This window comes from Macaca thibetana, chromosome 20 (genome assembly GCF_024542745.1).
Source record: "Macaca thibetana thibetana isolate TM-01 chromosome 20, ASM2454274v1, whole genome shotgun sequence".
Classification (NCBI taxonomy): domain Eukaryota; kingdom Metazoa; phylum Chordata; class Mammalia; order Primates; family Cercopithecidae; genus Macaca; species Macaca thibetana.
The window spans coordinates 75,487,112-75,512,364 of record NC_065597.1 but is presented as its reverse complement, the minus strand read 5'-3'; the positions used below and the strand labels follow the sequence as shown (position 1 = coordinate 75,512,364).

At 47.9% G+C, this 25,253-nt stretch overlaps 1 protein-coding gene across 2 annotated transcripts in view; it reads right to left on the bottom strand.

The window, feature by feature from the left end:
- The window catches only part of LUC7L (LUC7 like), a 54,421-nt gene extending 29,168 nt beyond the window's left edge, over positions 1–25,253 (bottom strand). The window contains exons 1-4 of one of the 2 annotated variants that reach the window (XM_050774722.1): positions 25,244–25,253; positions 15,340–15,492; positions 13,311–13,405; positions 4,798–4,896 (exon numbers count right to left, since the gene is read on the bottom strand). In XM_050774722.1, coding sequence (XP_050630679.1) covers positions 4,798–4,896; positions 13,311–13,405; positions 15,340–15,400 — 255 coding nt within the window. In that variant the 5' untranslated portion in view covers positions 15,401–15,492; positions 25,244–25,253. Of the gene's footprint in view, positions 1–4,797; positions 4,897–13,310; positions 13,406–14,393; positions 14,464–15,339; positions 15,514–25,243 lie in introns of those variants that run through there. The other variant, XM_050774723.1, reaches the window with a different exon arrangement.

Genomic DNA, 25,253 nt, shown 5'->3' with positions numbered 1-25,253 from the left:
ATTTTTTGTATTTTTAGTAGAGACGGGGTTTCACCGTGGTCTCGATCTCCTGACCTTGTGATCCGCCCGCCTCGGCCTCCCAAAGTGCTGGGATTACAGGCGTGAGCCACCGCGCCCGGCAAGGCTACTATTTTAAATAGAATTTTTTTTTTTTTTTGAAACGGACTTTCACTCTGTCACCCAAGCAGAATAAAGTACAATGGTGTGAGCTCAGCTCACTGCAACCTCCACCACCCGGGTTCAAGTCATTCTCTTGCCTCAGCCTCCCGAGTAGTTGGGATTACAGGAGCACACCACCACGCCCAACTAATTTCTGCATTTTTAGTAGAGGCGGGGTTTCACCATGTTGGCCATGTTGGTCTTGAACTCCCGGCCTCAGGTGATCCACCCACCTCAGCCTCCCAAATTGCTGGAATTACAGCTGTGAGCCACCGCACACAGTCCAAGAATTTATTCTTTATTGGAAACTGCATTCCTGTATCAAATGAAACATCTCACGTACCCCCAAAATATACACACCTATTATGTAGCCACAACAAATTTTTAAAATAGGCTGGGCACAGTGGCTCACAACTGTAATCTCAACACTTTGGGAGGCTGAGGCGGATGGATCACCTGTGGTCAGGAGTTCAAGACCAGCCTGGCCAACATGGCAAACCCCATCTCTACTAAATATACAAAAATTAGCCAGCCATAGCGATGTGCACCTGTAGTTCCAGCTACTTAGGAGGCTGAGGCAGGAGAACCACTTGAAACCAGGAGGCAGAGGTTGCAGAGGGCCGAGATCACGCCACTGCACTCTAGCCTGGGCAACAAGAGCGAGACTCTGTCTCAAAAAAAAAAAAATGATAAAAATAATTTTTTGTTAATAAATAAATAGAACTTACTCGAGGCCAGGTGCAGTGGCTCAGGCCTGTAATCTCAACACTTTGGTAGGCCAAGGCAGGTGGGATCACCTGAGGTCAGGAGTTTGAGACCAGCCTGGCCAACATGGTGAAACCCCATCTCTACTAAAAATACAAAAATTAGCTGGGCATGGTGGTAGGTGCCTGTAATCACAGCTACTTGGGAGGCTGAGGCATAAGAGGTGGAGGTTGCAGCGAGCCGAGATCACACCACTGCACTCCAGCCTGGGCGACAAGAGCAAAACTACATCTCAAAAAAAAAAAAAAAATTAGCCAGGCATGGTGCCAAGTGCCTGTAATCCCAGGTACTCAGGAGGCTGAGGCAGGAGAATCACTTGAACCCAGGAGGTGGAGTTTACAGTGAGCCAAGATCATGCCACGGCACTCCGGCCGAGGCAACAAAAGTCTGACACACTGTCTCAAAAAAAAAAAAAGAATTTACTCTAAACTGTATTGACATCTGGTAATGCAAGGGGAGGGACCCTTTCCCTTGGGTTTTATATTTTTCACTGGCTCCCTCATCCCACGCTCAGTTCCTTCAAGAACCAGAAAGGCATCAAACCCCTCTACTCACCTCTGGTCATACTAGTGAGGGATGATTAGGTGATTAAAAAATAATTAAAATTGAGTGACTTTAAATCATGTATTCTTATCCTTACCAGCCATGGTGTAATCATGCCTGTAAACCCAGCACTTTGGGTGGCTGAGGTGGGTAGATCACCTGAGGTCAAGAGTTCGAGACGAGCCTGGCCAACATGGTGAAACCACAACTCTACTAAAAATACAAAAATAAGCCGGGTGTGGTGGTGGGCACTTGTAATCCCAGCTACTTGGGAGGCTGAGGCAGGAGAATTGCTTGAACCTAGGAGGCAGATGCTGCAGTGAGTTGAGATTGCACCACTGCACTCCAGCCTGGGTGACAGAGTGAGACTCGGCCTCCAAAAAAAAAACGAAAAAAAAAAAAAAAAAAAAAATTAATGTATTATTGATGGAAGCAGGAAAGAACACTGATTTTAAAGAGTAAAAAAATACCATGTATTACAATGGTCTGTGGCCCAGCAAAAAAATCACAGTACATAAACGGATATGCAGGTTGTCTGTGTCATCAAAATTTCATAGTGACGGCAAGGTGAGGGGTAAAATGGGACAATTAGAATATAAAGTCTAGGGCAGGCACGGTGGCTCATGGCTGTAATCCCAGCACTTTGGGAGCCCGAGGCGGGTGGATCACGAGGTCAGGAGTTTGAGACCAGACCGGCCAATATGGTGAAACCCTGTCTCTACTAAAAATACAAAACAACTAGCTGGGCATGGTGGCGCATGCCTTAGTCCCAGCTACTCAGGAGGCTGAGGCAGGAGAATCGCTTAAACCCAGGAGGTGGAGGTTGCAGAATCAAGACTGGGCCATTGTATTCCAGCTTGGGCAACAAAGGGAGACTCTGTCTCAAAACAACAGAAAAAAATGTCTAAAAAGGCTCCACTGGGGGCAACAACGAAAAAAAGCTGAAAAATGCTGCTCTAAATGGATGTACTGGCCAGACACAGTGGCTTGCACCTGAAATCCCAAAACCTGCGAGAGGCCGAGGTGGCAGGATCACTTGAGGGCAGAAGCTTCAGACCAGCCTGGGCAACATAGTAAGATCCTGTCTCTACAAAAAAAAAAAAAAAAAGAAGAAAAATAGCTGGGTGTGGTGGTACACACCTGTATCCCCAACTACTCAGGAGCCTGAGGCAGGGGAATCACTGAGCCCAAGAGGCCAAGGTTACAGCAAGCCATGATCACGCCACTGCGCTCGAGCCTGGGTGACAGAACAAGACCCTGTCTCAAAAATAAACAGGCCGGGCACGGTGGCCCACGACTGTAATCCCGGCACCTTGGGAAGCTGAGGTGGGTGGATTACAAGGTCAGGAGATTGAGACCAGCCTGGCTAACAGAGTGAAACCCTGTCTCAACTAAAAATACAAAAAACTAGCCAGGTGTGGTGGCGGGCGCCTGTAATCCCAGCTACTCAGGAGGCTGAGGCAGGAGAACGGCGTGAACCCGGGAGGCGGGGCTTGCAGTGAGCCATGAAGGCGCCACTGCACTCCAGCCTGGGGCACAGAGTGAGACTCTGTCTCAAAAAAACAAACAAAGAAAATCAGCTGGGCATGGTGGCACGTGCCTGTAATCCCAGCTACTTGGGAGGCTGAGGCAAGAGAATTGCTTGAACCAGGGAGTCGGAGGTTGCAATGAGCTGAGACAGTGCCACTGCACTCCAGTCTAGTGACAGAGCAAAATTCCATCTCTAAATAAATAAATAAAAATTAAAATAAATTAAATAAATAATTAGCCAGACATGGTCATGTGCATCTGTACTACTAGTTATTTAGGAGGCTGAGGAAGAAGGATCACCTGAGCCTAGCAATTCACTTACTGTCAGCTATAATCATACTACTGCACTCCAGCCTGGGCAACAAAGTGAAACTCTGTATCAAAAAGAAAAGGAAGCCAGGTGTGGTGGCTCATGCCTGTAATCCCAGCACTTTGGTAGGCTGAGGCAGGCGGATGCCCTGAGGTCGAGAGTTCGATACCAGTCTGACCAACATGGAAAAACTCCAACTCTACTAAAAAATACAAAATCAGGCCGGGCGCGGTGGCTCAAGCCTGTAATCCCAGCACTTTGGGAGGCCGAGACGGGCGGATCACGAGGTCAGGAGATCGAGACCATCCTGGCTAACATGATAAAACCCCGTCTCTACTAAAAATACAAAAAACTAGCCGGGCGAGGTGGCGGGCGCCTGTAGTCCCAGCTACTCAGGAGGCTGAGGCAGGAGAATGGCGTGAACCCGGGAGGCAGAGCTTGCAGTGAGCTGAGATCCGGCCACTGCACTCCAGCCTGGGCGACAGAGCAAGACTCCGTCTCAAACAAAAAAAAAATAAAAAATAAAAAATACAAAATCAGCCGGGCATGGTGGCTCATGCCTGTATTCCCAGCTACTCGGGAGGCTGAGGCAGGAGAATTGCTTGAACCTGGGAAACCTGGGAGGAGGAGGTTGTAGTGAGCTAATATCACGCCACTGCTCTCCAACCTGGGCAACAAGAGCAAAACTCCATCTCAAAAAAAAAAAAAGAAAAAAAAAGCATTTACTAACGCAGATAAAATAACACAACTACTGAATACTAAAAAATGCAAATTAAGAACAGAAAGAAATACCATTTTACAACCACTAAACTGCAAAAATTAAATAGTCTGATAATACAAAGTGTTGGTGAGCATGTAGACACTGCTATGGGACTTCACCAAATAGAAACAAGAAGACATTACAAAATTGTCTTGCGAGGATAAATATGGGTATCCCCTACAAAACAGCGATCCCCTTCCCAGGAATATACCCAAGATAAATCCTTATCTGCGTGACAATGGAGTTATGCAAAAATATTCATAGTCTGCAATAGCAAAACTAGAATCAATCTAAATGTCTACGAATAAAGGAAGGACCGTTTGAGGATTATTCAAGCAGCAATGAAAACAATATGCAACAACCTGGGTAAACAGAAACATAACACTGAACCAAAAAAATCTAATTTTAAAGACTCTCTACACTATGAAACCATTTTCATAAAGCTCAAAACTAAGCAAAAAAAACATTGTTCAAGGACTCATAAAAATGTAATTAAAATATTTTTTAAAAGCAACAAAATGAGATAACACATATTATCATTTAGAATAGTGATAGGACGGTGGACACAAGATTAAGCATTACTGGCTGTATTCCAGCTCTCAGCTTGAGTGGCAGGATAACAAGCAACTACTTTATTTTGCTTCATAAACTTACGTATGTTACATTTTTCTTGTTAGTTCAATATTGGGTTCTTCACAGCAGTAATAAATCAACATCAAATAAAACTTACATCCAATTCAAAAAACAGGTCTCTCTCTTTACTTGCAATCTCATAATCCGCTCGGAGGGCCAAGTCGTGGATTTTGGTGCATTCTCCTAAATCCATGCGCTGTGGGAAAAAACAAAAAATGTAGACCTGAGTGCCCACCTACTGTAGAAAGCATGTAACAGGACTTGGTATTTCAACTGTCACCAAAATAAATGATCATTTTTTGGAACACTGAAACTGTAATAAGAAAATTAAGAAAGGAGATATGGCTGAGAAGCCTCATTTCACTTTTACCATCGTGACTACATGATACTTGAAACTGATGCATTTAATAAAGTTTCTATTTTAGACTCAGAAACAACTGGACTGCAATCATGACAACTAAATTAATTGGCTTTTGTCGGTCTTTTTTGTTTGTTTGTTTTCCGAAGGAGTCTCACTCTGTCACCCAGGGTGGAGTGCAGTGGCACAATCTCGGCTCACTGTAACCTCCGCCTCCTGGGTTCAAGCAATTCTCCTGCCTCATTCTCCCGAGTAGCTGGGATTACAAGCACACAATAACACACCCAGCTAATTTTTTTTTTTTTTGTATTTTCTGTAGAGACAGGGTTTTGCCACGTTGGCCAGGCTGGTCTCGAACTCTTGACCTCAAGTGATACACCCACCTTGGCCTCCCAAAGCACTGGCATTACAGGTGTGAGCCACTGTGCCCGGCCCAGTTTTATTTATGCATCAGTCCAAGGATTCAGTAAATGGTAGCATATGGGGTGGCAGGGATAGCAAAGGGCCAGGGCTGGGCGTGGTGGCTCATGCCTGTAATCCCAGCACTTTAGGAGGGTGAGGCAGGCGGATCACCTGAGGTCAGGAGTTCAAGGTCAGCCGGCCGAACATGATGAAACCCAGTTTCCACTAAAACTACAAAAATTAGCCAGGTGTAGTGGCGGGGCATCTGTAATCCCAGCTACTCAGAGAGCTGAGACACAAAAATCGCTCAAACCCAGGAGGTGGAGTTTGCAGTGAGCTGAGACCATGCCACTGCACTCCAGCCTAGATGATAAAGTGAGACTGTCTCAAAAAAGGGGGAAAAAAAAAAAAAGGAAAGGGCCAGAAAACAGTCTCACTGCAACAAGTTTCTAGGCATCCTGTCTTGCAATCTTGACCACTCGAGATGCTCGCTGCCTAAGATGCAGATACAGAGGAAGAGGAAAGAGCGGACAGAAGTTAGGTGTTCGCAATTACATCACAACCTAACACTTGACTTTGTGTAGCTGATTATATATCAAAGGGAATCAAGGAGAACAGGCTGGTTAATAGCCAAATAAATGTTTTACACATTTTCTCAACCTGGGAAATGACCCTGGACATCTAAGTAAGGACAGATAATTGTCCCACTCAGTTCCTCCATTTGACAAACAAAACGTTTGATTACTAAAACAAAATGATTTATGTTGTCAGTAAGAACAGCATGATATGCTATTATGTGTACCATGTGCAGTACGATTAGATAACAGTGTATGATTTTAATCTAAATCCTAAGTATAGGACTTTATGCAGACACCTTCTGCCTCTGGCCATTTACACAGCAACAGGGAGGTTTGTGTGCTGAGGATCATGGTGTCAGGTTAGAGTGCATGTTAACAAAACCCAACATCCCAACTAGGAGACACCCCCAGTAGGACAAAAGAACATGTCTACATAATCAGGAAAAAAAAAAAAGGGACGTTAGTACCAGTTGCAGTGGCACATGTCTGTAATCCCAGCACCTTTGGGAGGGCAAGATGGGAGGATCACTTGAGCCCAAGAGCTCAAGACCAGCCTGGGCAACACAGCGAGACCCTGTCTCTATGAAAAAATTAACAATCAGCTGGGTGTGCTGGTATGTGCCTATAGTCCCAGCTACTTGGGAGACTGAGGTGAGGGAATCGCTTGAGCCTGGGAGTTCAAGGCTTCAGTGAGCTGTGACTGAGTCATTGCACTCCAGTCTGAGCAACAGAGACCCCTATCTTTTTAAATTGTTTTTATTTTTGAGACGGGAGTTTCACTCCTGTTGTCCAGACTGGAGTGCAATCTTGGCTTACCGCAACCTCTGCGTCCCAGGTTCAAGCGATTCTCCTGCCTCAGCCTCCCAAATGCTGGGATTACAGACATGTGCCACCACGCCTGGCTAATTCTGTATTTTTAGTAGAGACGGGGTTTCTCCATGTTGGTCAGGCTGGTCTCAAACTCCTGACCTCAGGTGATCCACCCATCTCAGCCTCCCAAAGTACTGGGATTACAGGCGTGAGCCACCACACCCAGCCAAGACCCCATCTTTTTTTAAAAAAAAAAAAAAAAGAAAGGAAGGCTTTTTTTTTTTTTTTTTTTTTCTTTTTTTTTGAGACGGAGTCTCGCTCTGTCGCCCGGGCTGGAGGGCTGGAGTGCGGTGGCCGGATCTCAGCTCACTGCAAGCTCCGCCTCCCGGGTTCCCGCCATTCTCCTGCCTCAGCCTCCCGAGTAGCTGGGACTACAGGCGCCCGCCACCTCGCCCGGCTAGTTTTTTGTAGTTTTTAGTAGAGACGGGGTTTCACCGTGTTAGCCAGGATGGTCTCGATCTCCTGACCTTGTGATCCGCCCGTCTCGGCCTCCCAAAGTGCTGGGATTACAGGCTTGAGCCACCGCGCCCGGCCTTTTTATTTTTATTTTTTTTTGAGACAGGGTCTGGCTCTTCTCAGTTAAAGGAAGGCTTTAAACCTTTAATCCATCTTGAGGAAAAAAAAAATAGAGAGGCTTGCATGTCTGACTCTTGGGATACAGTCTCATAGAAAGCATGTAGCATGCTAGACCGGGCGCAGTGGCTCACACCTGTAATCCCAGCACTTTGGGAGGCTGAGGCAGGCGGATCATGAGGTCAGTAGATCAAGACTATCCTGGCTAACACAGTGAAACCCTGTCTCTACTACAAATACAAAAAAAAAAATTAACCAGGTGTCTGCAGTCCCAGCTACTCAGGAGGCTGAGGCAGGAGAATGGCTTGAACCTGGGAGGCGGAGCTTGCAATGAGTCAAGATCATGCCACTGCACTCCAGCCTGGGCAACAGAGCGAGACTCCGTCTCAACAAAATAAAATATAAAAAATAAAATAAATAACATAACATAACATAAAATAAATAAATTTAAAAAGAAACCATGTGGCATGCTCGTTAACAAATCGTCCTTCAGTATCACCAATAACAAAGCCAACATGGAGGTGGCAGACAACGGGTCTGCCTTGTATGGAGATCTTTATTTTGACAAAAGATTGACTTTTCTCCTTTATCGTTATTCTGAAGTCAGATGGAACTCACGTTATGGTCGGTTACACAGAAGACCTAGAGATAGGACAACAGTGGTTCTGGAAACCAGATTTGCAATTAAAATCACTGTCACTGAAAATCTGACAACTTTTAACTTCATTCACTCTGTTTTTTCTTTTTTTTTTTAAGCAGAGTCTCACTCTGTCACCCAGGCTGCAGTGCAGTGGCACAATCTCAGCTCAATGCAACCTCCACCTCCCAGATTCAAGTGATTTTCCCGCCTCAGTCTCCCGAATAGCTGGGACTACAGGGGCACGCCACGACGCCCAGCTGATTTTTTTGTATTTTTAGTAGAGATGGGTTTTCACCATGTTGGCCAGGCTGGTCTCAAACTCCTGACCTCAAGTGATCTGCCCACCTAGTCCTCCTGAAGTGCTGGGATTACAGGTATGAGCCACCGCACCTGGCCTCATTCACTCTTCTAAGCTCTGGTGTTTTCCTTTAAAATATATAGTTTCGGGTCGGGCGCAGTGGCTCATGCCTGTAATCCCAGCACTTTGGGAGGCCGAGATGGGCAGGTCATGAGGTCAGGAGATCCAGACCATCCTGGCTAACACGGTGAAACCCCGTCTCTACTAAAACTACAAAAAATCAGCTGGGCGTGGTAGTGCGCGCCTGTAGTCCCAGCTACGGAGGCTGAGGTGGGAGAATGGCGTGAAACCGGGAGACGGAGCTTGCAGTGAGCCAAGACTGCGCCACTGCACTACAGACTGGGCAACACAGCGAGACTCCATCTCAAAAAATATATATATAAATATATATATAGTTTTGGTGGATTACGAGGTCAGGAGATCGAGTCCATACTGGCTAACAAGGTGAAACCCCGTCTCTACTAAAAATACAAAAAAAAAAAAATTAGCTGGGCGCAGTGGCGGGCGTCTGTAGTCCCAGTTACTCGGGAGGCTAAGGCACGATAATGGTGTGAACCCGGGAGGCGGAGCTTGCACTGAGCCGACATCGCACCACTGCACTTCAGCCTGGGCGAAAGAGCGAGACTCCATCTCAAAAAACAAATAAACAAAAAAATATACACATATAGTCTCCACAAACTAAGCATTGTAGCTGAAAAATGAATGCTAGCTATCAGAAAAAAATGCTTTAAACTAATCAAGGCTTTCTATTCAAAGACAAACTACCACCAAAGGAAGTAGACCCTAAAACCTTAAGTACAACAAAGTATTAAGTTCAAATTGATTTCCATTATAAAAACCTCAACTGTCAAGAAAGATATCATATTACAAATCCTCATGAGGCCGAGCACGGTGGCTCATGTCTGTAATCCCAGCACTCTGGGAGGCCACGGCGGGCAGATCACCTGAGGTCAAGAATTTAAGACCAGCCTGGCCAACACAGTGAAACCCCATCTCTACTAAAAATACAAAAAATTAGCTGGACCCGGTGGCGGGCACCTGTAATCCCAGCTACTCACGAGGCTGAGGCAGGAGAGTTGCTTGAAACCAGGAGGCAGAGGTTGCAGTGAGCCAAGATCGCACCATGCACTCCAGCCTAGGCAACAGAGTGAGACTCTATCAAACAAACAAACAAACAAAAACAAAAACCTCGGCCGGGCGCGGTGGCTCAAGCCTGTAATCCCAGCACTTTGGGAGGCCGAGACGGGCGGATCACGAGGTCAGGAGTTTGAGGCCATCCTGGCTAACACGGTGAAACCCCGTCTCTACTAAAAAATACAAAAAACTAGCCGGGCGAGGTGGCAGGCGCCTGTAGTCCCAGCTGCTCAGGAGGCTGAGGCAGGAGAATGGCGTAAACCCAGCAGGTGGAGCTTGCAGTGAGCTGAGATCCGGCCACTGCACTCCAGCCTGGGCGACAGAGGGAGACTCCGTCTCAAAAAAAAAAAAAAAAAAAAAAAAAAAAAAAAAAAAAAAAAAAAAAAAAAAAGCAAGCAAAAAAAAAAACCTCACATGAAGCAAAATTCAGCACTTACTTTTCAATGTGAGAGCTCCCAAAACAGTCCCCGCTAAAGCACACTGAGGACAGGCTTGGGTTCTATGATTTTGGATGTACCTTTTTCAGCTTTGCCAACGAGGCAGGGAAAAATACTACTGGCCATTCCCCTGGATGCCTAACATCAAGCAGAGCTGAGATATCACATTCATTAAGTCCTTCCACAATATTCCAAATGGCTGCTAAATCCAGTGTGTCAGGCCTTTTTTACTCAACAACCTGTGTTCTCTTCTGTACCTTCTATTGGTCTAACACTGCTGACCAGGAAGGGCACCAACGGTTCCAGAACCTTCAGAAAACACAGTTCTCGCCAGGCGCAATGTCTCATGCCTGTAATCCCAGCACTTTAAGAGGCCGAGGTGGGTAAATCACGAGGTTAGGAGTTCAAGACCAGCCTGGCCAATATGGTGAAACCCCGTCTCGACTAAAAATACAAAAATTAGCCAGGCGTGGTGTTGCACACCTGTATACCCAGCTACTCAGGAGGCTGAGGCAGAAGAATCGCTTAAACATGGGAGGCAGAGGTTGCAGTGAGCCAAGACCGAGCCACTGCACTTCAACCTGGGTAACAGAGCAAGACAGTGTCTCCAAAAAAAACAAAACAGTCAGGCATGGTGGCTAACACCTGTAATCCCAGTACTTTGGGCAGCCAAGCAGGTGGATCACAAGGTCAAGAGATCGAGATCATCCTGGTCAACATTGTGAAACCCCGCTTCTACTAAAAATACAAAAATTAGCCGAGTGTGGCGGCACGTGCCTGTAACCTCAGCTACTCAGGAGGCTGAGGCAGGAAAATCGCTTGGGAGAACCCGGGAGGCGGAGGTTGCAATGAGTCAGGATTACTCCACTGCACTCCAGTCTGGCAGCAGAGTGATACTCCGTCTCAACAACAACAACAACAACAACAATAACAAAAAACCCAGCAAGGATCAATCTCTACAACAAACCCTATCTGAATTTCCAATCCTTATTCCAACTGACCATCAGCAGCCTCTGACATTTGTTCATTCACACCTGTGCAAGGCACTGTCTTCACATGCACACGGGTTTCCTGGGTTTCCTCCTGCCTCTCAGGATGCTTCTCCAACCCCTGCTGCTGAGCTGCCCCTGCGCAATTCCAAACACTGGAGTGACGGCCCTCGATCCATGGCTTCTTGGTTCTTACAGGCCTCCATAACCCCTGCCTCCCTCTCGCTGCTAATTCACGCCAGTCCAGAAACATCAGGGGTGTTCCTTCTGTTCCTCTGCACTCTCCACCCAGAGCACCAAATCCCCAAACTTTACACGTGTTCTTGCTCACCATTCAGGTCTCTGCTCACACGTCCCTGAGAGGCCTTTCCTCCTCCCCCAATCTACAACAGCTCATTATCTACTCATTTACTTATTCATCATGCATCCTCTCACCCCACTAGATGAGAGTAAAGACTTTATTGGCACACTATCTCCAGTGCCTGGCACAAAGTAGGTGTCCAAAAAACATCTAGCAAATTCACCTATAACTAACAATAAACATTTGTGTGAAATACCCTCACTCTGGCGGAGCACGGTGGCTCACACCTGTAATCCCAGCACTTTGGGAGACCAAGGTGGGCAAATCACAAGGTCAGGAGTTCCAGACTAGCCTGGCCAATGTGGTGAAACCCCGTATGTACTGAAAATACAAAAATTAGCCGGGTGTGGTGGTGCATGCCTGTAATCCCAGCTACTTGGGAGGCTGAGGCAAGAGAATGGCTTGTACCCGGGAGGCAGAGGTTGCAGTGAGCCATGATCACGCCACTGCACTCCAGGCTGGGCAACAAGAGCAAACTCAAAAAAAAAAAAAGAAGAATGAGAAATCCTCTCACTGAGATTTTTCTCACCAGTATTCCACAGCTACGCTACACACACAGGGTCTGGCCGAGGAAAACATGGTTGAAATCTTCCTGAGAGTACACAGCTATCTGCTCTGACTTCTTTCACGATGGGTTTATCAAGAATTCCAAGTTGAGCATCCTACGAAAACACCCTACAGTGAAACTGCCTTTGACGAGTGGAAATCATTAATCTGTATTGACCTCGGTACCCACAGTAATCTGCAGCAAACAGTAACGTTTTCCCAGCCCAGGCCAAACAGCAGACAACACCTAAGGAACAGAGGCACATGGTTTGGCATTCATTTTGCATTTGCTGTCAGAAAAGTCAGATTGAGAAGATTTAACACATCTGAGGGGTTTTCCAGAAGGTGCTTCTCCCTAATAAAAGCAATGATTGATTCATCATGAAGAAAACATCCTCTAACACATGCACATTTTATCCTTAAAATGAGAGAACAGTTTTTATCCTCTGTGAGGTAGCTGTGAAACCTTAGAATGGGGGTGGTCTCTACAGGACTCCTTTTGTCTCAGTGGCTGAATCACCACAGATAATCCTCCACTATTCAGTCTTTTCAAATTCTTACTTCGAATAAATGCACATTACACAAAGCTAGCATTTATCCGTTTTGTTCATCTGAAGTGACCTTAAAATTGCAGGGGTCTATATTCGTCACATAGCATGTTAATTTCTTGAAAGGGTGGCACAACACAAAACTACAAAATCAACATATCCTCAACTGATTTTTTAAAAACCAAATAATCTGGGGAAGAAAATGTACCTTTGTAGATCAAAAGTCTTCCACACATTCAACTTGAGGTCAAACAAACCAACCCACGCAGAATCTTCAAAGAACTTCAGGCTGACCTAAAGCATATTTTTTGCTGCAGCCAAATTAGAATACTTGCCCTATTTAGTTGTGAATATCGCAGTATAAATGACTTTACAAAAAAATCTGGTAATCTTACAGACAGAATTTTACAACAGTGAAATTTGTACCATAATATAAAATCCTACCAAATGAATAGAATCTATCATTTAAACGGCATCAGGGATTTCTGCCTGTTAAAAAGTGGAGGACTGAGCAAGGAGCAGTGGCTCATGCCTGTAGTCCCAGAAGCTCAAGAGGCTGAGGCGGGAGGATCACTGGAGCCCAGGAGTTCGAGGCTGCAGTGAGCTGTGACTACACCACTGCACTTCAGCCTGGGCAATACAGAGTACGACTCCATCGCACGCATGCATGCATACAAACAAGCGGAGGATTACCTGCTGTAATTCAGCCACTTAGAGAAAAAGAGACTTAAAACAAAATTCAACACAGAAAAACCATCACTGCCTACCCAGCACTCATGTCAGAGTGTTCCATGAGGTCCCCCAAAATGCACCTACCGTCCCGGCGAGGATGTCATGTGGGCAGCAGTCCAGAAGGTGACTCTTGCAGACACGGTCATCTGTAAACTTGACCCTCTGTCTGGTTTCGTCTCCTGAAATTCATTTGTGGTTTTAAATAAGACAATATTATCACGTTAACCACAAGAAAACACTAGTGTAATGATTCACCTGGATCATTTGCAGTCTATCATTTCTGTGTTCTCCCCATCAAATACAATGAAAAGCTGATCTAAAGATATTTACACTGGAGTGGAATACACATTTTTTTGAGGCCAGTTATATCATGAAGAATCACACTTAATGAGATCTGACTCCATCAGTGTACCAAAGTAGTCAAGGAGTCAGATGTAAGCAGCTGAGCACCAAAAGGCCATTGGCTCCACATATACATGTGGCAATGAGATTCCAAAACCCAAGCTAATCAGAGGTCCATGAACCACCAAGGGCGACTTATAGAGCTGGTAATTTCCACCAACAAAAGCTACTTATTAATCTTTTAGTTATGAACAAATGCAGAGGCAGTATTTTGCCCAAAATTGAATGAAGAAGAAAGCTTTCAAACGCTATCGAAGACTGTTAAATAATCTAGATCTATTCTTCCTATGCCCCTTTCGTCCCCACCCTTAAAAAAGAGAGTTGCTACCTGGGAGTCACTTTTAACAAGACAATACCAAAAAAAGCAAAAAGGAACTAGGTTAGTCAATACACACTGTGAGCTCCAACACATACTGTACCCATCTGCATTCTTCAAGACCTCAGCTGCAGAATTTTATGCCCGCTGTTGAAAAGTGTTAAAGGAAAAGTTTTCTTGCCCACACCTGCAGTAAGGAAGTCGGGGGAATGATACATAAAAGTAAAGGCAAAGTGGTATGTGACAAATTCTAAAGCTAGTCTGTGTATACAACACAGAGCTGTGCAACGCTAGAGGAGGAATATATTTTAGGATTTGCAAGCATCCAGGATTAATGTAGTGTCTTTTTATTGAAAATGTTTTCTTTCTAAACTACACTTTTAAAGTTACTTGTGAAAAAAAGCAAACACTTTTTTGTTATAACAGCTTAGAAATTGGTTGTGACTCACGGCTCGATGAACATGAGGCTTTCTGCAACTCCCTTGCAGATTGATGTAGGCAGGCAAAGATACACTGAACCTTTATAAATAAAATAGAGGGGCCACAATTGTTCAGTTTGTATGAAATAAAAATATGGGAAGCAATTCAAAAGCAACTCAATATACAAAGAAAGCTAAAAAGCACTTATTCACCTATGAAATAAAGTGCAAATAATCTGCACAGCCCTGAGAATGTGCCAGTGTGAACTTACAACTTCATTACTTCAGCAGAAAAGAAAACACAAACCACAGCAGGTATATAGTTTTGCGAAGATGCAACCGCTTTCTCCTGTGACAACCATCATGATCTTGAGCTCCTCCCTACACAGTACAACCTACCTAACCACTGCCAAGCGCTGGCTACACAGAGGCTCTCCTGTGTGCTGGGGGAAGGAGGGAGCTGGAAAAGTACTCGGCAGAAACCCACGTTAGAAAGGCTCAGTTTACGGCTCCCCTTGCAATGGTACAGAACCAGAACGGGCCAGGGTTTCGAGGCCCATCCGGCTCCCTCGGGTGTAGCTTCTTCCCAAGGAGCCTCGGAGGAGTTCTGCCACCCGGCTGCCAGCGACCTGGAGCCCACGCTGATTCCAGCCCCTCGCCGACTCCACAGTTCGCGGAGGGGCACGGAGCCGCGGCGCCCGTCGGGGAGGAAGTAGCGGGACGGTAAACGGGAAGGAGGCTGAAGCCCCATCCGTGGCGCAGACTCCGAAAGAGGAGCCGGACCTGGACCCACGGCCGCCTCAGAGACCAACCGGCTTAGACAAAGGCCCGGCGCCTGCGGTCGGCGCGCGGCGGAGGAGGAGGGGTGCCCCGCGCAAGCGCAGGCGCAGACGATCGCGGCCCCCGCCTCAGGCCGCCCGGCGGCCTCGCCTCACTCCCACCCCAGACCCTCGCCTGGTTGGCCGCTGTGACTCACCGTCCCGAGCCGTGCCCATGAGCTGGTCCAGCAGGGCCCGCATCTGCGCCTGGGCGGACATGGTAGCCGGCGGAGGCGGTGGGGACGGCCGCGACGGCTTCTCTCAGGAAGGCAGCGGCAGCGGCGTCGACAAATGATGGTCGCGTCGGCCTCGAGCCCACTCGGCTCTTTCCCGCCGCGGGGGACGCCGGGAGGAAGTACGAAGGCGCCGGCGCACAGCCTGCTGGGAAATGTAGTTTCTAGGGTGGGTGCTTGGGGGAGAATGAGGTTCTGAGTGGCCTACGGAAGTTGTCCAAGGAAGGAACCAAAATCCCAACGCTGATTTTACTCTAGACCCCCAGGACCTCAAACGAGTCTCTACGGAGGGTAAACTACAATAATGTCAAATACAGTCTATCAAAAACAAGATAAATCCGTGCTTTTTCTAAGCTAGCCATGAAACCGTGAGCATATTTAGCTCCCCGACGCTCGTTTTTTTTAAATCTGTGAAATGAGGATTCCTAAAGGTGTCCCTCATATGATTTTTGTGAAAGTTAAATAAAGCATGGAATTTTACTTATTTTCATTTATTTATTTATTTTTGAGCGAGGGTCTTGCTTTGTTGCCCAGGCTGGAGTGCAGTGGCGCGATTACCGCTCACTGCAACCTCGACCTCCCAGGCTCCTTATCCTCCCTCCTCAGCCCAGCAAAGTATTGGGATTATAGGTGTGAACCACCATGTTTGCCCATCAGTTATGGCATTAATATTAGGTTCTATGATTAAAACCTCGTGGTCGTCCTTCTGTGAGCTCATGGTCTACCGTCCCAGGGGCTAAAAACAGGTATGTCTCAGCAATTACTTTATGTGATAATAGAATTATAGCATGCACTTATGTGTGCATAGTCTGGCATAGACTTCTATTAAAACTTTTCTTATTTTTTATTATATTTTATTTATTTATTTATTTATTTTTGAGATGAAGTTTCGCTCTTGTTACCCAGGCTGGAATGCAATGGCCTGATCTCGGCTCTGCCTCCCGCGTTCAAGCAATATCTGCTGCCTCTGCCTCCCTTGTAGCTGAGATTACAGGTATGTACCACCACGCCCAGCTAATTTTGTATTTTTAGTAGAGACGGGGTTTCTCCATATTGGTCAGGCAGGTCTCGAACTCTCAACCTCAGGTGATGCACCCGTCCCAGCCTCCCAAAGTGCTGGGATTACAGGCATAAGCCACCGCGCCTGGCCTTTATTTTTTATTTATTTATTTTTGGGATGGAGTCTCGCTCTGTCGCCCAGGGTGAAGTGCAGTGGTGCGATCTGGGCTCACTACAACCTCTGCCTCCTGGGTTCAAGCAATTCTCCTGCCTCAGTCTCCCCAGTAGCTGGGATTACAGACACCCGCCGTCATGCCCACCTAATTTTTTTTTTTGTACTTTTGTAGAAACCGGGTTTTGCCATGTTGGCCAGGCTGGTCTTAAACTCCTGACCTCAGGTGATCCACCCACCTCGGCCTCCCAAAGTCCTGGGATTACAGCTGTGAACCACAACGCCAGGCCCCCGCTCTCTATTTAAAATAAATAAATAAATATAGGCCAGGTGTGGTGGCATTTGCCTCTAGTTCCAGCCACTCAGGAAGCTGAGGTTGGAGGACAGACTGAGCCTGGGTGGTTAAGGCTGCAGTGAGCTGTGATCACACCACTACACTGAAGCCTGGGCAAAAGAACGAGACCCTGTCTTGGCCAGGCACGGGGGCTCACACCTGTAATCCCAGCAATTTAGGAGGCCAGAAAAAAAAAAAAAAAAAAAAAAAAGACCCTGTCTCAAAAATTGACTTAAAACTTAAAAAACAGGCCAGGCGGGGGGCAGTGGCTTATGCCTGTAATCCCAGCACTTTGGGAGGTCAAGGCGGGCGGATCACCTGAGGTCGGGAGTTTGAGGCCAGCCTGACCAACATGGAGAAACCCTATCTCTACTAAAAATACAAAATTAGCCAAGCGTGGTGCCACATACCTGTAATCCCAGCTACTCCAGAGGTTGAGGCAGGAGAATTGCTTGAACCTGGGAGGCAGAGGTTGCGGTGAGCCAAGATTGCATCATTGTACTCCAGCCTGGGCAACAAAAGCAAAACTCCATCTCAAAAAAAAAAAGGCCGAGCACGGTGGCTCACGCCTGTAATCCCAGCACTTTGGGAGGCAAGGCGGATGGATCATGAGGTCAGGACTTCAAGACCAGCCTGGCCAACATGGTGAGACCCTGTCTCTACTAAAAATAGAAAAAAACTAGCCGAGCGTGGTGGCACATACCTGTAGTCCCAGCTACTCGGGAGGCTGAGGCAGGAGAATCACTTGAACCCAGGAGGCAGAGGTTGCAGTGAGCTGAGATTGTGCCACTGCACTCCAGCCTGGGCAATAGAGGGAGACTCCATCTCAAAAAGAAGAAGAAGAAGAAGAAAAAATAGGCCGGGAGTGGTCTATTTTGACATTCCACCTCAAAAAAATTAATTTAAAAATAAAATTTACATTTACAAAAAATCATTTCACAAATGATAATTTAATGATTGCTGCCCTGGAAGGGGGAAAAAAAGACTTACTCTAAGAATACAACAAAGACTGTTGGTGGGCTAAAAGCATCAAAAGTCCAGACACGGTAAGACAAGTTTTGTTTTCATTTGTTTTGTTTTCAGACGGAGTCTCACTCTGTCGCCCAGGCTGGAGTGCAGTGGTGCGATCTCGGCTCACTGCAAGCTCCGCCTCCCATGTTCATGCCATTCTCCTGCCTCAGCCTCCTGAGTAGCTGGGACTACAGACGCCCGCCACCACGCCCAGCTAATTTTCTTGTATTTATAGTAGAGACCGGCTTTCACCATGTTAGCCAGGATCTTCTGACCTCGTGATCCGCCCACCTCGGCCTCCCAAAGTGCTGTGATAATAGGCATGAGCCACTGCGCCCGGCCAACAAGTTTTAAATAATGTTCTAAGGCATGATTTTGCTTCCAATTGGCCATTTGGACAAAGCAATTACATCATCTGAAGTATGCACCTACCAAACTGCCACAGTTATTAGAAATCAGACAACTGCCAGGCACAGTGGCTCATGCTTGGAATCCCAGCACTTTGGGAGGCCAAAGCAGGAGATCACTTGAGTCTAGGAGTTCAAGACCAGCCTAGGTAATATGGCAAAACCCCATTCTACAAAAAAGTAAAAAAATTAGCTGGGCATGGTGGCTTACACTTGTAGTCCCAGCTACCCCAGAGGCTGAGGTGAAAGGATCACCTGTGCCTGGGAAGCAGAGGTTGTAGTAAGCCGTGATCCTGCCACTGCACTTGAGTCTGAGGGACAGAGGGAGACCCCATTTTTTTTCTTTTTGAGACGGAGTTTCACTCTAGTTGCCCAGGCTGGAGTGCAATGGCAAGATCTCGGTTCGCCGCAACGTCTGCCTCCCTGGTTGAAGCAACTCTCCTGCCTCAGCCTCCCGAGTAGCTAGGATTACAGGCATGCGACACCACATCCGGCTAATTTTGTATTTTTAGTAGAGACTGGGTTTCTACATGTTGGCCAGGCTGGTGTTGAACTCCCGACCTCAGGTGATCCACCCCCCCACCTCGGTCTCCCAAAATGCTGGGATTACAGGCATGAGCCACTGTGCCCGGCCTTTTTATTTTTTTTTTTTTTGAGACAGGGTCTGGCTCTTCTGAGTTCACTGCAACCTCCGTTTCCCAGGTACACGCCATTCTCCTGCCTCAGCCTCCCAAGTAGCTGGGACTACAGGCGCCCGCCACCACACCTGGCTAATTTTTTTTATTTTTAGTAGAGATGGGGTTTCACCATGTTAGCCAGGATGGTCTCTATCTCCTGACCTCGTGATCCGCCCGCCTCAGCCTCCCAAAGTGCTGGGATTACAGGATTGACCCACCCCGCCCGGCTTTTTTTTTTTCCTTTTTGGAGATGGAGTCTCACTCGGTCACCCAGGCTGGAGCGCAATGGCGCGATCTCGGCTCATTGCAACCTCCAAGTCCTGGGTTCAAGCGATTCTCCTGCCTCAGCCTCCCAAGTAGCTGGGACTACAAGCATGCACCACCATGCCTGGCTATTTTTTGTATTTTTAGTAGAGACAGGATTTCGCCATGCTGGCCAGGCTGGTCTCGATCTCTTGATCTCATGATCCACCTGCCTCGGCCCCCCGAAGTGCTGGGATTACAGGCATGAGCCACTGTGCCCAGCCAAAAAATTTTTTAAAAAATAAATAAAGATGCCAATCTCACTATGTAGCCCAGGCTGGTCTCAAATTTCTGAGGTCAAGCAATCTTCCTCCTGCCTTGGCCTCCCAAAGCGCTGGGATTACAGGTATGAGTCACCATGCCTGGCCTAGAGTAGTTTCTTTTTTTTTTTTTTTTTTTTTTCTCTTGAGACAGAGTTTTGCTCTGTCACCTAGGCTGGAGTGTAGTGGCATGATCTCAGCTCACCGCAACCTCTGCCTCCCGGGTTCAAGCAATTCTCCTGCCTCAGCCTCACCAAGTAGCTGGGATTACAGGTGCAGGCAACCATGCCCAGCTAATTTTTGTCTTTTTAGTAGGGAACAGTTTTTGCCATGTTGGCCAGGCTGACCTCAAACTCCTGACCTCAAGTGATTCGCCTGCCTCAGCCTCCCAAACTGCTGGGATTACATGCAAGAGCCACTGCGCCCGGCCCCAGAGTAATTTTGTTTTTTTTTTTTTTTTTTTTGAGACGGAGTCTCACTCTGTCGCCCAGGCTGGAGTGCAGTGGCGCAATCTCGGCTCACTGCAAGCTCCGCCTCCCGGGTTCACGCCATTCTCCGGCCTCAGCCTCCCGAGTAGCCGGGCGCAGTAGCCGCCACTGCGCCCGGCTAATTTTTTTCTATTTTTTTTAGTAGAGACGGGGTTTCACCATGTGGTCTCGATCTCCTGACCTTGTGATCCGCCCGCCTCGGCCTCCCAAAGTGCTGGGATTACAGGCGTGAGCCACCGCGCCCGGCCAGCCCAGAGTAATTTTGTTAGAGTCTCTCTCTCCCACAGTGTTTGACTGCTGATGTCTCTGCTCATTCGTTGGCTTTGTGGGATTTTTTAATTCTTGTTTTTATTTTTGAGTATGTCTTCCAAGGGGTCATTCCTAAATCAGCCTAGTCTACTGGACAACCAATGGTTGTTTACTTAGATTTTGGGGTCCAAAACCCATAAAACAGGAATGTTTACAGCCTTGAAGAAGGATATGTGTATGGAATAAAAAATGCATTAAAATTTTAAGCTGTTTACAAGTCAGCCCCAACTTTTTCTTTCCACTGGGCCTTCTCTTGGGTGAACTTTTCCAGGTGCAACTCTTGTTCATGCAGAGACCTGTGAATGAACAAGACACATTACCTTTCCTCCACACACTGAACATAAAATGGGATAGATAATTTACATACCCTCATCCAAAAATAGGGAAGATGGCCGGGCGCGATGGCTCACGCCTGTAATTCCAGCACTTTGGGAGGTCCAGGCGGGCGGATCACTTGAGTTCAGGTGAGACCAGACTGGGCAACACAGTGAGACCCCGTCTCTAAAAAACAGGAAAAATTCAGCCGGGCATGGTGGCACCTGCCTGTAGTTCCAGCTACTCCGGAGGTGGAGGCGGAAGGCTTGCTGGAGCCGGAGTTCTTAGATACCCTGATCTGTGTGGTGATTCTAATCATCATGCCCAATATTGATCAACGTGGGGTGTCAGTACAATCACGTGACACTCCCAATTTGCGACAATATATCAAGGTCGAAAATTCGCATCCCCACTGCCAGCAATTCTCCTCGTGGTCAAAGAGGAGAAACGCTGGGAGCACCGGGAGGCAGGGGCGAGGCCGGCGATCGGCGATCGCGGGTCGACGTCGAGAAAGAAGGCGGGAAGAGGACACGGTGGGGAGAGGACGGAGAGGGGAGCGAGGACGCAGCAAGGACGCAGGGAAGGAGGGGAAAGAGGACGGAAAGGAGCAAGGACGGAGGGGGGGAAGGGAACGAAGAGGGGCGAGGACGTTCAGCATCCATTGCGACAGCGACAAACAGGACACTGCCAGGTTCCCGAAGGAGGCCGCGCCCACGATCCCCGTTGCTGAGCAACCGAAGCATGCCGGCGGGGCGGGGTCAGAGCCCGAGCATTTCCGGCCCCGCCCGCCCATTTGGTCGGAAGTGACGCCAGGGGGCGGGCCCGCGGCGCGGGCGGGTGAGAGGGCGCGGCGGCAGGTGAGTGAGCGCGGCCTCGTCCTCGCGCGTGCACGCCGCAGGGGTGCCGCAGGCCGCCCCTTCGCTCTGGGACGCGGTCCCCCTGCCTCGGCGACCCCGGCCCCCAAGTTCCCCAGTCCCTCGGCCCCTGGAGGACCCCGCCTGTGCTGCCGCCCAGCTCCTCCGCCTTCCCGAGTCGGGTGCGGGTCGGGAGGCTGCGGCGGGGCCCCAAGGCCTTCAGTGGGTCGGCCGCAGCGCCTCTGGAGGCTGGTTCTCGGGTTTCCCCGGTTGCCGCAGCCTGGGCTTCAGTGGCGTTCAGAACAAACCCCATTGTTCCTCAAAGCGGGGTTTTACCTCCCGTTGGGGAGCTCCCCGCCGTGGCGCAGAGTAGGTGAGCCGGCCGTGGCCAGTTTCGCTCTTGGTGCCGCCCAGGTTGCTTGAGGGTGTTTTTTTATGGTAGAAGAATGTGGATGAGAAGCCTCACGGGAATCAGGGAGGTGTGTCCTCTCAGGACGCTGTCTGCAAGCTCGTGCGTCCGGCACCCCGGGAAAGCGCCCCGAGCGCAGCCGAGGTTGCTGGTCTGTGGGAGGGACTCAGGCCAAACACTGTGATTAGCGTTCCTGCTCTCCCCTACGTTCGTTGGCCGACAGTTGTCAAGGAGAGAGATTGCCCATGGACAGACTGATAGGTTATCAGGGCAGGCGGTTTCGTTTACTCCCGGGTTCTAAACCTTGTGATTCCAGCTGAGGAGGCTGTGACGCGCTTCCTTCCATGTATTGGCTGCCGGTATCTTTCCAGCGCCAGCATCAGATGACACTACTTCTTTGATTGCAATTTCAATCTGCATTCAATTAGAGCAGAATAACTCTACAAATACTCTCCGAGTGTCTGCTGGGAGCCAGGGATAGTTCTAGGGGCTGAGGATATAGTACTCAACAAAAGAACTTCCTGTCCTCAAGGAGCTTCTATTCTACTGGAGGGTACAGGTAGTATATTAGATAAATAAAAAATGGAGCTTGCTGGGCCGGGCGCGGTGGCTCACGCCTGTCATCCCAGCACTTCGGAAGGCTGAGGCAGGCAGATCACCTGAGGTCCAAGAGTTAGAGACCAGCATGGCCATCATGGTGAAACCCTGTCTCTACTAAAAATAAAAAATTAGCCAGGCGTGGTGGCAGGCACTTGTAATCCCAGCTACTCGGGAGGTTGAGGGAGGAGAATTGCTTGAACCCGGGAGGCGGAGGTTGTAGTGAGCTGAGATCACCCCATTGCACTCCAGCCTGGTTGACAAGAGCAAGACTTCATCTCAAAAAAAAAAAAAAAAAAAAAAAAGCTAAAGAGTAAGTGCAGATCAGGGGAGGAGGAAATAGAATGACCCTGGCCTCAAGTGGACAAGGATTTGGGCATTGTACCAGTTCTCTTAGTCCTTGCTATACTGATTGGGATGCTTTTGGCATAAAGCATCGAAAACATATTAAAACTAGTTCACGCTATGGAAGCATTCCATTCGCTTTTGCTCTGGGAAGTCCAAGGAACCAGAAGTAAGATGGGGTCACGGGCTTGAATGAGATCATCAGGATTTAGAAATGGTGGAGGATTCCGTCTTTTTTTTTCCTTTTCTTTTTTTCTTTTTCTTTTTTTCTTTTTCTTGAGACGGAGTTTCACTCTTGTTGCCCAGGCTGGAGTGCAGTGGCAAGAGCTCAGCTCACTGCAACCTCTGTCTCCCGGGTTCAAGCGATTCTCCCCCCTCAGCCTCCCAAGTAGCTGGGATTACAGGTGCCCACCACCATGCCCAGCTATTTTTTTTTTTTTTTGTATTTTAATAGAGACGGGGTTTCACCATGTGGGCCAGGCTGGTTTCAAACTCCTGACTGCAGGTGATCTGCCCGCCTCGACCTCCCAAAGTGTTCAGATTACAGGTGTGAGCCACCGCACCTGGCCCTCTTTTTTTCCTTTTGCTTCACCCTCCTGAGTGTCTGGAACTACAGGTATGTGCCACAACACCCATATTTATTTTTATTAAAAATTTGTTTTTGGCTGGACACGGTGGCTCATGCCTGTAATCCTAGCACTTTGGGAGGCTGGGGCTGGCAGATCATGAGGTCAAGACATTGAGACCATCCTGTCTAACATGGTGAAACCCTGTCTCTACTAAAAATACAAAAATTAATTGGGCGTGGTGGCGCACACCTGTAGTCCCAGCTACTTGGGAGGCTGAGGCAGGAGAATCTCTTGAACCCAGGAGGCGGAGGTTGCATTGAGCCAAGATCGTGCCACTACACTCTGGTGACAGAGCGAGATTCTGTCTCAAAAAAAAAAAAAAAATTAAAATTTTTTGTAGGGATGGGGTCTCACTTTCTTTCCCAGTCTGGTCCTGAACTCCTGCGCCCAAGTGACCCTCCTTTGTTTGCCTCCTGAAGTGCTCGGATTATAAATGTGAGCCACCGCACCCAGCCTATTTGTTTATTTGTGTATTTTTTTTTTTTTTAATATCTAGATGGGGTCTCACTGTGTTGCCCAGGCAGGTCTCAAACTCCTGGCTTCAAGCAGTCCTCCTGCCTTGGCCTTGCCAAGTGTTAGGATTACAGGTATGAGTCACCATGCCCACCCCTTCACTTTCTTTTCAGGCTCCTGCTTCCATTCTGCTGACTTGGAATGGTTTTCTGCTGCTTGTAACAACACAAAGTTTAATGGATTAAAGTGACAAATATTTATTATCCAACAGTTTCTGTGGGTCAGGAATTGATCAGTGGCTTATCTGGGTGATTATGACTTTGGGTCTCATGGAGTTGCAACCAAGATGTTGGCTGGGGCTGCAGGCGTCTAAAAACTTGATGGAGACTTTTCTGGTTTTTGTAGAGGTCGAAAATTTAAAAAGAAAAATAAAATAAAAACTGGACCAGGGCTGGAGGATCTGATTCCAAGGTGGCTTACTCACAAGGCTGGTGACTGGAATCCTCAGTTCCCTCTTGGCTGGTAGCAGGAGCCCTCAGTTCCTTGCCTCATGGAGCTTTCCTTCGGGCCCATGTCCTCACATGGTAATTATCTTCCCTTAGAGCAGGTGACCTCAGAGTGAAAGTGGAAGGTTTCCACCACAATACTTGTTAATGAAATTCTTTTTTTTTTTTTTTTTTTTTTGAGATAGAGTCTCCCTCTGTCACCCAGGCTGGAGTGCAGTGACTTAATCTTGGCTCATTCCTTGTCCTCGGTTCAGCTATTCTCTTGCCTCAGCCTCCTGAGGAGCCGGGACTACAAGCATGCACTACCACGCCCAGCTAATTTTTGTATTTTTAGTAAAGATGGGGTTTTACCATGTTGGCTGGGCTAGTCTCAAACTCCTGGCCTCAAGTAATCCTCCCGCCTCGGCCTCACAAAGTGCTAGGATTATAGATGTGAGCCATCGTGCCCGGCCTATTTCATTTATTTATTTTGAGATAGATTCTCACTCTGTTGCCCAACTGGAGTGCACTAGTTCCATCTCGGCTCACTGCAACCCCCACCTCCCAGGTTCAAGCGATTGTCCTGCCTCAGCCTCCCAAGTAGCTGAGATTACAGGCGTGCATCACCATGCCCGGCTGATTTTTGTATTTTTGGTAGAGGCAAGTTTTTGCCATGTTGGCCAGGCTGATCTGGAACTCCTGACCTCAGGAGCTCCTGATCTGCCCGCCTTGGTTTCCCAAAGTGCTGAAATTAGAAGCATGAGCCACCACCCCTGCCCCTGCCCCCCATCC